The following is a 12,925-nucleotide window of genomic DNA, read 5'->3' as shown; positions in this document are numbered from 1 at the left end:
AAAACAGGGAGGACAATAAGGGTTGTTTCAGGCATCTAGATCCCTACTTCAAAAGGTATGAGGCTCCAAAATTAACCGCTGAAAAAAAAGTAATAATGCACGTTTATCGAGAATTAAAGAATTAACTGGGCTTGCTGCGTAACTTCTACAGCAACAGAGCTAAAAGTAAGAAGGAACCCTTATTGCACTCCTCGGTTCCTCTATATTAAGACTGTTTAGAAGTCACACACACACCTATTAAACAACTTCTCATAAATGCATGACAAAACTGTTACATTAATTTTTACACGTATTTCAAACTATTCATTCTACATAAAATTTCATTGCATATTTGTGTTCAGTGCCCTGCAACACACCAGCCACCTGTCATGACAATAGCTAATATATACATGAAATCCAGACCGTTGAGTCTCATCAAGCTAGGCTAAAAGCAATAAAAAGAAACACAAAACTTAACACCTACACACTGCACTATTTCTAGTACGAGCACAGCAAACCACTAGTGCCTGTGTTGGACTAAGACACCTCCCAAATCTGTAGTCAAAATTCCTACAGTAACTGTACTACATCAGCTGGATGTACTGGTGCCAAGCTAGCATATATACATACCTCACCTCGTAGCAACAACTTCTCCCAACACATAACTAGCATCTGGTTCTAGTAGCATGCTGAGATTACTCAGTATAAGAGAATACTGTGGACAACTGAAACGTAAAATTGAAAAAAAGAAAGCAAAAAGTAAATACGATATGGAAAGGCAACTTAAAGGGACTAGCACACAGCACACAACTGCATTACGTATTCAAAACTATGCAGCTCATACCTGACAGCAATTTTGTTTCACAGAAAATGTTATTGCACTTACTGAGAGTTTAAAGAGGCAGTGGGGGAGTAGTAAAATATTAACAGTCAGTTCACTGGCTTGATGTTGCCGTGATGAAACCAAAAGCTTTGAGTCACTCATGAAATCTTGCAAAACCTCACTGAGTGCTTCCAGATGTAATAACTATATGTCGTGAAACACCCCAACCATATGTTTCTTCTTGCTTTGGATGCTGGAACTGACTAGAATTGGAGAGGGGCATGCACTTTTTATAAAACAGTGAGTGCCATGTTCATCCCTGTCCCCATTTCCCTCCTCTCACCCTGTTATGAGAGCCGTTCAGAGTGGTCATAGCGTCCTCACCACTTGCTGGCTGCTGGTAGAATTCACATACAACGCACGCTAATTCCCAATTTTGCATTGTAGCCATTTAATAATAATGTTATCACTGCGAAGAAATCTTATTCTTGTTTAGTAGCCCTGGGAGTTGAGCCTCAACATCATAAACATTATTTAAATTAGCAGTTGCTTTCATGCCAGCACCCCCCCCCCCAACAGTGCCAATTAGACAAAACTTTTGTACAACAGCGCCCCCCCCCCCCCCCCCCTTCCACTTCTGTCTGCTTTACCCATTTACCTTGCTTGATTGAAATCTGTTTCAAAATAGGTGACTGTTATTCCAACAAGTCAGTTTTTCAGACAAAGCAAAGTTGTGCACTGTTTTTAGCATCCCTTCAAACTGCAGGAACACAATGAACGAGACCAGTTCACATTTGGTCGAGATTATTTTGAATAAGTAAACCTCCACCGTCCCCACCCTCGTGGAGAAAAAAGGAAATAGACTTGTACAGGGGTGGTCTATGAGATTGTGGTCTAGATAGGTATGTGTACAGACGTCTCGGAGAGTGCGGGGGGAGAACTAGCTACATTACAAACTCACGGAACTCCCATCCCTCTACAATTCTGCTGCCTTTGCAGTAGTCTTGCAGATGCCCAAAATATGTGGATAAAATACGGTGGTCTCGACATGCAAATCAAACAAGAAATGCTGATCCCTTCACAAAAAAATTTGTGGTGCCCGCACGGAATGAAAATGACACTCATCCCCAGTCAACAGACTTTCATTTATGGCAAATTGAGCTGACAGCCATGTCAGACAGGAATGTCAGACAACATAAAACTAATCTCCCTGTAGGACACACAGGTCTTGTCAAACAGTACTGAGTGAAGCAATTTTGACACAAAGATGTAAATAATTGCCAAGGATACAGGATTAAACAAAGCTGTTCAAAATCGTCCCTGCAAGAATAAAAAAGGAATCAAAAAGTAGTAGAAACACAACCTCCAAATGAATTGGACGCGCACAAAAGATGACGGCCTTCATGATGCATGAACATGCACAAGAAACAAAAGTGCTGCTGATGCCCATTTCAGGAACTATGTCAACACAAAATACCAAAAATTAGAATTTGTAAGGGACAAGCAGCAACTGATTTTGAGAAGCTAAATCCCAGCGTCACGTTCTCCAGAAGTGAGCGTCATGCCGAGCCGCAGTTGCAGGGTGCCATAGCTCCAGAACTGACAGCCTGCAAGAGCCGCCACATGCAAGGGACCACCAATGCTGAACGGAGGGTTGTCTTCACAGCCTGGCATCTGGAAGGCCGCCTCGCTGGACATCATCGAAGTGTTGAGGAAGAAGCGAACTTCCTTGGTTGAATCATCCGGGTGGACGATCGAGAGGGTGAGGGACTTGCGAAAGGGCCACTGGAGAGCCGAGTTCTTGCTACCCGGGCATAGCTGAATCTTGAACCTTAGCAAGAGGTCTTCTCCGTCCTTGTTGACGCTACTCGAAGCGGTTGGAGATGAGACCAGCTTGCGTTCGCAGCGGACACCCAGCCTAAGTGAGTAGCCGCAGACGTCTGACGGCGCACTGTACACTTCCTCAGCATACTCCGGAACTTGTTTGGCAAAATAGCGCACCCGACTGACCACGACGGCGAGCCCGTGAGGCCGCCATGTTGTAGCCAGAGACAAAAGGCCGATGGAACGTAGGAGACCGATGGCTGCAGTGAGCAGTTCCGGCTTGGTCACACCAGCGCCTTCTTTATGGTGGATGTGTTCGACGAGTGAGTTGAGCTTGGTCTCAAGGTTGTACTGGAAGTCGACGATCTCGTTAAGGGAGAGTCCCGACACCCTTCCGGAATTGTCAGCCGGAGTCGTCGTTTTAGCCCCACCGGCTTCGGCAGTCACCTCACACGGAGTGCACGTGTACTGATGATCCATCATGTCAGACCTCAACACTTCCTTCTGGCAGCGGTCGCAGGTGACGGTCTGGTACGTACACTTGGAGTAGAAATGCGAGGGCAGTTCGCGCAACGTTCCTCGGTACGGACAACCGTGACATGCGTTCCAGCACTTCACTCCCATGTCCTCGAGCTCAGCTACGGAGGTGGAGAGCCACTTGACCTCACCTTCGGTGTAGGCGGCGTCTTCGACGGGACAGCGCTGTTCCTTGTGAAGAGTGATCGTGAAGCAAGGCTCGCACAGTGCGTGGGAGCAGCCCAGCAACGCCGTGCTTCTTGAGAGCACTTTGCAGGACGCGCAGATCTTGGCGGGATCAACGGGCTCTTCGAATTCGGTCGGCCTCCAATCGTATTCGGCGGAGAAACCAGTGACTGTGTATCGCGCGTTATGAATGTTTACGGCCATTACGCGCAATGACGCACAGCTCGCGCTCGCTTCGTTCGGCAGGGAGACAAAGCAGTGGCCGCGGACGTTAGTGGTCGATATCGCTGTGCCCGAAACTTTTTACCGACCTTGTTTTGTGCAGCGAATGCCAAACACACGTCAGAAGTCAACGACACCGGTGACGCGGGGAACACACTTCAGGCCGTGACATATGCGGAAACCAGCGGAAACGTTGCGCTCCTATTGGCTTGATATTAGACTTGACCGGCAATGGATTCGAAGAACTCTTTTGCTTAACGTGTACATTTGGCAAATTATTGCGCAAACTTGTGAGCTTTTCTGCAGGTTATGAAACTCTATTTCAGAAACTCTCGGTAGGAAACTTAAGGCCAGAAAGCTTAAAACAAAGCGCGACCTTTCGTCCACAATCACCAGAGAGAGCTGTAAACAGTAAACAGTACACGGCGGCAGCTCAAATCCATCCATGCTCAAATCAAACGGTGCTCAGAATACAATAGCTGGGGTAGCCGTTTGTTTCCTTTTGTAAGGTGTTATACCGTTATACCATCGCATTGGTTATACCCCACAATGTGTTAACCAATGACCGTTTATTCGACGAACTTCACAACGAACGTTCAAACATTGAACGTACTACATCGTACTGTAACACTGCCTTGATGCACCGGCGTTCATGATCAAATAAAGCGAAATTGCTTCCAAATGGAGCACTTTTTCGTATGAGCCAAAATGTACTATATAATACCGGTCCTCATATATGTGTGAAGTGAAGAAGAGGACAATATCACGTACGGCAGGGCATCGCCTCCTGTATTTTTACAGGAGGCGATGGGCAGGGGGAAATACATGGAAAATACGTCCACACCACAAGCTAATTCATGTCTTGGCTACTCCTAGGTCACGCTATGTCGCTTGCAGTAACAGTTCTCAAAACGAACAGGAATAATGCAGCCGAATACGGCAAAGTAAAAACAAAACGTCTGGATTTTGAATTTTGTGGACAGCTATTGCCATCTGGCGTCGGCAAAGTGAAAATTGATACAAGCTCACAGTGCCTCTCAGTGGAGCGAACGGCGGTCCGAGTGGGTACCTTGAGGCGCAGAAAATAGCGGCGGCGCTGCAGTCAGCATCCACTGAAAGCGTCGGCTAGTAGTACTCTCGGCGGGCAAAAAACAAATCGATCTGCTTAACTCGCTCCGCTTGTAAAATTTGTTCTGCGCTGGGTGTTGAGGAAATACGATTGCGTAACTATACTCTGAGTAAAAACTAGCTTCAGAATTTAGCCCCTTTCGCTTGAGAAGGGAAAAAAGCTCTTTTTTGTGGGGAGGGGGACGTTGATTCTGGCACAATGTTTGGTGCCAAGGGCGTCCGCAGAACTTTTTGCAAGGGGGGGGGGGGGGGGGCATCCATTAGTGGCAGGGGGTGGGGGTACGGTTGGATAGCACCAAAAAGGCGCTATTTGTGGTTACAAAAAGTACAAAAAGTGAATTAGAAACAGACTTGGAGGATATACATTGGATTTTATTACCGAACAAAGAAATAAAGTTAATAAAGAAAATAAGAAAAGTTACTGTCACTTTGTAAAGAATGGCCAGTCTCGCTGCGTGAGGGTTATCGACTCACGCCAACTGATCACCAGCACACAGTACGTACAATACATTCACATACATAGAACTGCACTCCGTCTATCTTCCTTGAGTAGCAGCTGCAGACGCCTCGGGTTTTTCTGGGCAAAGTGCGAGATGACATGTGTTATGAAGTCTGTTGAAATGCCTCACGCAATAAAGATACTAGTCGCCTCCCTGGTTTTCAATGCAGTACAAGCGTACAAGCGTTTTGAGGGGCTCATTTACAGGTTTTGTTTCGGGGCTTGGGTGGTGCCGACATTTCGCAATTTCGAAGGAAAGGGTGTACAAGGTGATGGGATGGCACGGGAGGATGTTACACTCTCCCTGCTAGGTGTAGCGGTGAAGATTTTTTGCTAGATATAGCTGCAACTTTGTCCGAAAACTGAAGTTCTTGCGGTAAGACTGCATAAATCTAGAGTTTAGAAGAAAAAAAAAAACAGAAAAAACGTCAAACCTTTCAGAATTGTTCGCCTGTTTCACTACCGTCACATGACCGGCAATGTTAGTCAGTGTCTAAAGTGCAATGTTGACCGCAGTCCTCAAAGGCGTTCCATACGGATACGCAGGGCCTGAGTGAGCTACTCATTTGAGTAGCGTGGATTGTTGCCCTAGTTGGTTCACGTACATAATTCAAAAACTTTGCGCTAAAGGACGAAACAAAGGAGAGAACGTCGATGTCGTTCTCTCCTCTCTTCCGTCCTTCAGGGCAAAGTTATTTTAATTATGGGCCAACCAAGCTGAGCAGCTTTTTTGCACTGCATAAAAATATTCGAATTTTCAAGGAGGGGCAGTTGCCCCCCCTTGCCCCCCCTTCCGGACGCCCATGTTTGGTGCTTGATGCGGATTGTATTTGGCGCCACCACAAAATATTTAAATTGTCTCCTAACTTCCCGCCAGAATGTAGTTTGCGCTAAATTATTTAAGCGAGTTCAGGATTGATTTGATGAAATAAATAACGAATTATGGGGACTTCACGAAATTCCACACCAAAAATTGTGACGCTCGGTGAACACTTTTTTAGTATTATTTTGTTGTAGTTTCCATTTGTGTTGCAGGATTGTGCGTTACCTTTTAACGTCACACGAGTTGCTATTTTTTAAATTAAAGAACAGTACGGTATTGGTGCTTCCGCCAATATATATATATATATATATATATATATATATATATATATATATATATATATATATATATATATATATATATATATATATATATATATATATATATATATATATATATATATATATATATATATATATATATATATATATATATATATATATATATATATATATATATAAACATTTATAAAGGATTTGTATTACAAAACGCGACACGAATAAAAAAATAACTTATGAAATCGTACACAAAATATTGAATAAAATTAGGCGCAAGAATGGTAACATACTTCACGAGCGAAAAAATATTCATGTGCAAGCGTATGTTTCTCATTGCAAGGGGAAAGGATCTGTTAGCGCAACGAGATTCACGCAACAAGGAGTTGGACAACTTCTTTACCATACGTTTGTGTTCGCAAAAAAAGTACGTGTTTGAGAGTGCACAAAAGACGACGGAGGAAAGCACCACGAAAATCGAGCTCTCGTTATAGTTTGCGCGGATGTTGCAGCACGCGGCCGTCGATCGGGTTGCCGCCGCGGTTTCCCACGGGAGTGCCAAAGGCGTTTATGTAAACGTTGGCGAGTGCTACCTGATCCCTGTGTATCGCTTTTCCCGGCAGCCGTCACGGAGCTTTCTTATCACTGGTATTCTCGAGCTCAGTCCTTCTAGAACCTTGAAATTTATTTCCCCATGCATTAACATTGTGGAATGCTCCGCTCAGTCAAAGCAAATTGAGTGGAGGAGGGACTCAGAATGTCTCGCTGACGGCGTATGTCGCGTCGAAAATTCACTGCACGAAAGTCAACTTTTCCAGACGATTATGACGATCGTGAGCCAAGTGAAGAAAAGTTAATACGCTTGCCGTGATCAGAATCTAACTTGGGTCCCTCCTGGTATGAAGCCGACGTGTATCCGATTTCTCCATTCTGACGCGGTCGAAATAGTTTGGATTTGGAGAGGGGTTCACGTGCAAAAGTAGGCCGAAAAAATTCCCGCATCTCCACAAAGTAAATCACGACAAGTGGGCGAAGCACTGGGGATCGTTCTTACCGTAAATCACCCGTGGCATTGCCCACTCGCGCATGCAAATCAGGGACAATGCGTGAATTCCAATCCAATGCAATACAATTCAATTTAATTCAATACAATCCATTTCAATCCAATCCAATCCAATTCAATGCTCCTCGCGCATGCGCTAAGCTAAGCTAATAGGTTTTGAGGGGGGGAGAAGAGGGGGAGGAAAGGGCCCGAAACTATCTGGCGTGGGGTGCCGTACACGGACGCCAAGCCCCGGACAAAGGAGGTCCTAAGTTGCTTCGCCCCTAAAATCGTGCACCCCTCCGTCTACGATAGTTGAACGCGAAGCTTCTTTGTGTAAAATCAAATGGCAAATGGTCAAAGTCAAAGGCGCTGCGATGAAATGTCCAAGCAGTCTTCGAGTCAAGCTACAACCAAGGAATCCCTCACGAGAAGCTTCGCGGTCAACCATGGTCCTCGCGAGACGGGCGGGTGGTGGTTAAACCTTTTATTTGAGCTTGAGGGGAAGGGGAAGTGATCAGCCTTCCATGTAAAAATAATTGCTTTTCACAACTATACCTGGTCTCAAATAAATTTTATTCATCATCATCATTCACAACTACCTCCAGTGTCCGCGAGCCCACGAGCCCGCGCCGATTCCAACGCTCGGTGCGTGATTTTTGTAGCGTGAGCTACACTGGCTGAGGTTTAGCAGTTTCGCGTGGCTGCTGGAGAGCCGTGCTGCGCATGCGCGAGGAGCAGTGACGTCACACGACGCACAGAACGCTGCTTGCTGCCCGGTGTCTCTCACCACGGCCAGGCTAGAGCGGCGGCAACACAGCGCGTGCCGCCGCTCTAGCCCGGCCGCGCTCTCGCACACCCCACGCGCTCAGCGTCTTCGCCGACCTACGTTCCGCACGTTGCGGCCCGGTCCACTTGATGATCATGTGAGGGGTGGCCGGGTGTGGAACCGATGGCTCGTGCGTCGCAGCAACACCGGCGTGCGCCGGCCTGTGGAACCAGCTTAGCTCTGGGGCGATTGGTGATGCTGCGCCTGAGCCGCTTGATAAATATATGTCACATAATGCGTATACCGTGTGTGTGTGTCATTGAAGCAGCAGTAGGCATGATAATCAGGCTAAACATAGACAACCAGGAAAGCTAACAATAACCAGCTGAACAATAACCAGCTGAACCTACGTACATTCTGGCATAGCCGAGCTAAGCCACTGCTAATTTTTTTCTTGGGCAGCCAGCATGCGAATTGACTGCGGTCTGTGTCTCCACAATGACAGATATATTTATGATTTTTGAAAGTGAATGTTACTTGCGAGTTAACATAACTTTAAACTTAGGCCAACCTATTTGTTCCACCTTTATTCACTGTGTGTGCTTGTCTTGTTGCGCTAACCCTTTCGTTAACGATGTCAGGGTTTGACTTATGCCGAAATCGCGATGTTTTTCAGGTGAAAGCTTTAGATCTATATGCTTCATGGAATGCGTGAGGGTCAGAAAAGGTACAAAAATTGGTGGTGCAGTAAATCGGAACGCTAAAGGAGCACGCGCCGGGAAAGGATCACCAGCGCCGGAAGGGTAGGCAACCAGGAGGACCTTGGTGATGCTAAAGTCCATTCGGTGGCTGATGAGGGTACTTCAGGTGATGCCAAGCGAATGGAACGAGTTTCAGAGGCTGCTACCTGGGAGCTGATTCAAAGGTGACGGACGCGGCTTTAACGTACGTACGATAGAAAATTCAACAGCAGATCAACGAAAGTTCCTAGGCTTTCGCCTTCTCATTGTTAGAAAGTTTTGAGCATCCATGCAGTTTTTTCGCCCCGTATCTGCGCCCTGTTGCGCGAGACAAGTGGAGGCTGGGAAAATTATTCCAGGTGCCTGTCTCCTGGACAGAAATCACGAACACCTTCCCAAATCAAACCTCAGGAAGTAATTGGATGTCTGGTAGTCCCAGTTGAACATTTTCACAAGCCCAGTCATAACGAGTTACGTGGTCTTTTTATTTGTCAAAAGGGCTGACCAAGAGCAAAACATCGCACCAAACAGCTCAAATCTTGCCGCTGCGGGCTGTCCTAAAGCAGTGACTCTTTAGTGGTCGGCGACAGCAGCGCCACCACCTCGCCGCTATTCATTTCGGCGAAGACAGGACTGAATATCAGAAACCGCCGCTCGGTTCACTGGAACCCATCCAGTTCCCGCAGTTCCCGTGCTACCTGTGCAGCAGAACATCTTCAGCATGGAGGAAAAATTGATTTTCAGAATGAAGCCGCAAAGAGTGCAGCGAAGGCAGGGCACCTACACTTTTCCCTTCGATCTGCCGACGGTGCAGGCTTTCCGTGCACTGACAGTTGCAAGAAACGATATGGCGCGCGGAAGCAGACGACAGAATGCAGGGCCGGTTCTGCACTGTGGTGTAACATGCGCGGCTGAAATATCGCGAACCGAATGAGGGAATGCACGAGAATGAAGCATTCGCCACTGCAATGCGTTTCTTTTCGTTTTTGTTGCCCAGTTTGAGCAACAGCCAAGGACGCCTGCGCGTCGGCCAAAAAAACAGCAAAATAACACCCCACCCGAACGCGCGACAATAAATGCTACTCAGGAGAGTTGCCGCGCGAGCTACCAGGAACACTCTCGACGACGCGCCTCCCCGACCATCTTACAAGAAGCCCCCCTTCCCCGACCCTCTGCTTCCGTCGGTTGCCAATAAAGCAGCGCACACACACAGGCCAAGAGGGGCGAGGGGAGAGCTCATAATAGCCTGCCATACCCCGGACGAGCGTCGCTGCAAAAACGTTCACACTCGAGCGCTCGTTCTTCTGAGCTGTGCGCTGTATCAACGTTACGGTGTTTCATCATCTTCAAACGTGCGCGAATAGGAGCAGCGATGCGATGCGATGAGGCTTTGAGGGGGGGAGGTAGGAGGAGAGAATAGGAGCAGCAAAAAAAACGTGAACGGTGACATGGGGTCCGCTCCGGCCGCCGGAGAGCGCTGCGTCCATTGTCGTGCCCGCCGAAGGTGGAGGCCTTGAGCTAGAGCGAGCACCACCCCCGTTCGCCGGCGTCGCCAACCAGTGCGCGTGACGGTTGGCCCAGCCGGCCCAGCAGCGTCAGTGCCGCTTTGCTTGTGCGCGTGTTGCATCCGCACGTGCGGGTGCGGTCGAACATAGGCGCCAACGGAAGCCCGGTGAAAGAGGCGTACTGCGCCCCGTGAGGTAAGCCACCCCTTCATTGCTTTTCGGCCGACACCAGGCTTTGTGAGCCACCTGACTAAGCGTAGAAGCTGTGCGGCTGCGCGCTTTCCGCGCAGCCGCACAAATCATCGCTCGGATAGCTCAAAGTGACAATCCGGAGATGGGATTTTCTCAAAAAAGGGTACTTGGAAAGTGCGGGAATTTCGGATGTGTTTCACCAGTTTCACTAGTCAACGTCGCCTCGCTCTGTCCGCCGTGTCAGCCACTTTCCCGTTGTCCGGCTGGTTTACGCTTGATCGTTTTTCCGTGTAAACAACCACGTTTCTAATCCAGTGGGTGTCTCACCAGGAGTCCACCAAGGGTCTGTACTAGGCCCTTTACTATTCTTAATTTATATAAACGACATACGACATAGCGGGTAACATTTCCTCGTCAATTCGTCTCTTTGCCGATAGCTGTGTAATTTACTGAAAAATAGTAACTTCCGATGACGCTTCTGCACTCCAGCATGATTTATTTACTCTAACTGAATGGTGCGAGAAATGGCCGATGAAAATAAACTTAAAAAAAACTAAACATGTGCGATTTTCGTCCATGACAAAATTAGAAACTAATATTACTTAATAGATAATGCCAAAATCGAACCAGTTTCATCCTTTTAATCTCTTCGAGTTACATTCACCTCCGATTACACTGAGCCCCCCATATAGAAAAGATCACATCAGAAAGCTCGGCCTGCTCAAGCGTCGCCTCTATTTAGCTAGTTCAGTGACACAGAACAAGCCCGCGCGCTTCATTATGTCGTCTTACTCAAGATACCAGAGCGTATCTGCCTTGAAGGACCAACGCAATCTTCCCCCCTCACACCCAACGCGGGCAGTTTTCAAGATTAACTTTTTTTTTTCACACCCTGTGCCACCACCCAGCACCGTTCGCTCGCAAATTTATCCTTCGGCACCCTATATGTCCACCCGCACAGACCACGCTCATAATACTATTAGCCCAATTTTTGCCCCCAACAAAAAAAAGAACTCACCTGGCAGTCAATGAACGGAATTCTTTACCTACTAGCGTAGCGGACCAAACAGACGCCTCTTCTTTTCAAACCGCACTCTTCGCATTCTAGCGATTCAAAATAACTCTAACTTGTCCTTATCGTGCTTATCTTTTCGAGGCTGTAAATGTGTGTTCCTGCTTTTAAAATACCCGATTTCTGTCACGTTTACATCCTTGTTTGTGGGTACAATGTTTAGCGCTGTGTTTTGCGATTGTACTGTATACTTCTTGTGCTTTTATGGTATTCCAATGTCACTTTTGTTGTGTTGATTCATTTCTTTTTGCAATATTGTATGTTTCGTCTTCTTTCAACTCATACCCCCGCTATATCCCTATATGTAATGCCTACTTGGGAATTAGGGTACCTAAACCAATAAATGAATAAATAAATGCCAGTATATGCCTATAAAGGCCCATTTTTCATAATCCGCGCCGATATGAACACTATTGAACCTCAAGTACTATTGAACACTATTGAACCTCAAGAACCTCAAGGCTCTATCTCTCTCTTTCGAGTGCAGTTTGAGATAGCAGTTCACGTTACCGCACAGCTAACGTTGACTTTTTGCAACTCTGTTGGGTTCAGCCCAGTCCTGTAGCTAAACCAGCTACCGTAAAACAGCCATTAGCAGCCGTGGAATGGGACGCAGTGACAAGAGGAACAATGTTGAATCCAAAAATCTGGAGATGGTGGTAGTTGCTATTGCTTCCGCAATTTTCACAGTGATTCTTAGGCCATGTTCACACGTTCCGCCTGCTCCCGCACAGATTTCTTCAGGTATGTGCAGTCGCATCCTCGCAATTCTTATAGCAAACTCAATCCAACTCTATTTTCAAACGCAACGGTTGAGCATCGGACTCGCCTTTGTTAGCATGAGATTACGATATTGAAAAGTCCATCATTAAAGGCGTCCCCCACCTCCTCCAAACACGAAACATCACTGCACAGATTCATTTCCTTACGCCTTAAAATTCACACTGCCGACGTGCTCTAACACGTGTTCTTCCATCAAAAAACTGTTTGGCTGTTAAACACCTTTTGCAAATTTGCTCTTCAAATGTGCGGAAGTGTATTTGGCCCTGTTTGAACAATTCGGATAATATCAATGCATATGACAAAATTGCTAGAGTTGGACAGGTGCCGTCAGAAGTAATTGGAGCACAGGAGTTGTGGCCGAACTGGATGGGAGCGCCGTGTAGCCAGTGTAGCTGCACCGGCGGTAAACGAGAGGGGCAGAATACGCATGCGCGCCTGCCGACGGTGATAGCCCATCTACACTTCTCAACCCGCGGCTTCGAGCATTATTCGCAGCATACTGGTATCAGCGACGGTGACGCTTATAGCAGAGGGCAGTGATTTCCCT

General features: G+C 46.9%; 1 protein-coding gene and 1 pseudogene across 2 annotated transcripts in view; one reads left to right on the top strand and one right to left on the bottom strand.

Annotated features, from left to right (window-relative positions):
- Positions 1–1,704: 1,704 nt before the first annotated feature.
- LOC144142436 (uncharacterized) lies at positions 1,705–3,770 on the bottom strand. The gene has a single exon (XM_077673941.1). It carries the CDS (start codon positions 3,530–3,532, stop codon positions 2,327–2,329), a length of 1,206 nt encoding a protein of 401 aa, XP_077530067.1. The 5' UTR covers positions 3,533–3,770; the 3' UTR covers positions 1,705–2,326.
- A 6,262-nt stretch (positions 3,771–10,032) lies between these two features.
- The window catches only part of LOC144142435 (alpha-(1,6)-fucosyltransferase-like), a 57,298-nt pseudogene continuing 54,405 nt past the window's right edge, over positions 10,033–12,925 (top strand). The window contains exon 1 of the transcript XR_013316986.1: positions 10,033–10,526. The product of XR_013316986.1 is annotated as an alpha-(1,6)-fucosyltransferase-like (transcript). The remainder of the gene's footprint in view (positions 10,527–12,925) is intronic.

Source organism: Haemaphysalis longicornis, unplaced genomic scaffold, assembly GCF_048455015.1.
Source record: "Haemaphysalis longicornis isolate Haplotype H1 unplaced genomic scaffold, Haemaphysalis longicornis Haplotype H1 scaffold_6, whole genome shotgun sequence".
NCBI lineage: Eukaryota > Metazoa > Arthropoda > Arachnida > Ixodida > Ixodidae > Haemaphysalis > Haemaphysalis longicornis.
Note: the sequence above shows the minus strand (reverse complement) of the source record. Positions and strands in the feature narration are given on the sequence as shown.

Excerpts from the sequence above, each read along its gene's own strand:
- LOC144142436 (XM_077673941.1), bottom strand. The coding sequence starts at position 3,532 with ATGGCCGTAAACATTCATAACGCGCGATACACAGTCACTGGTTTCTCC.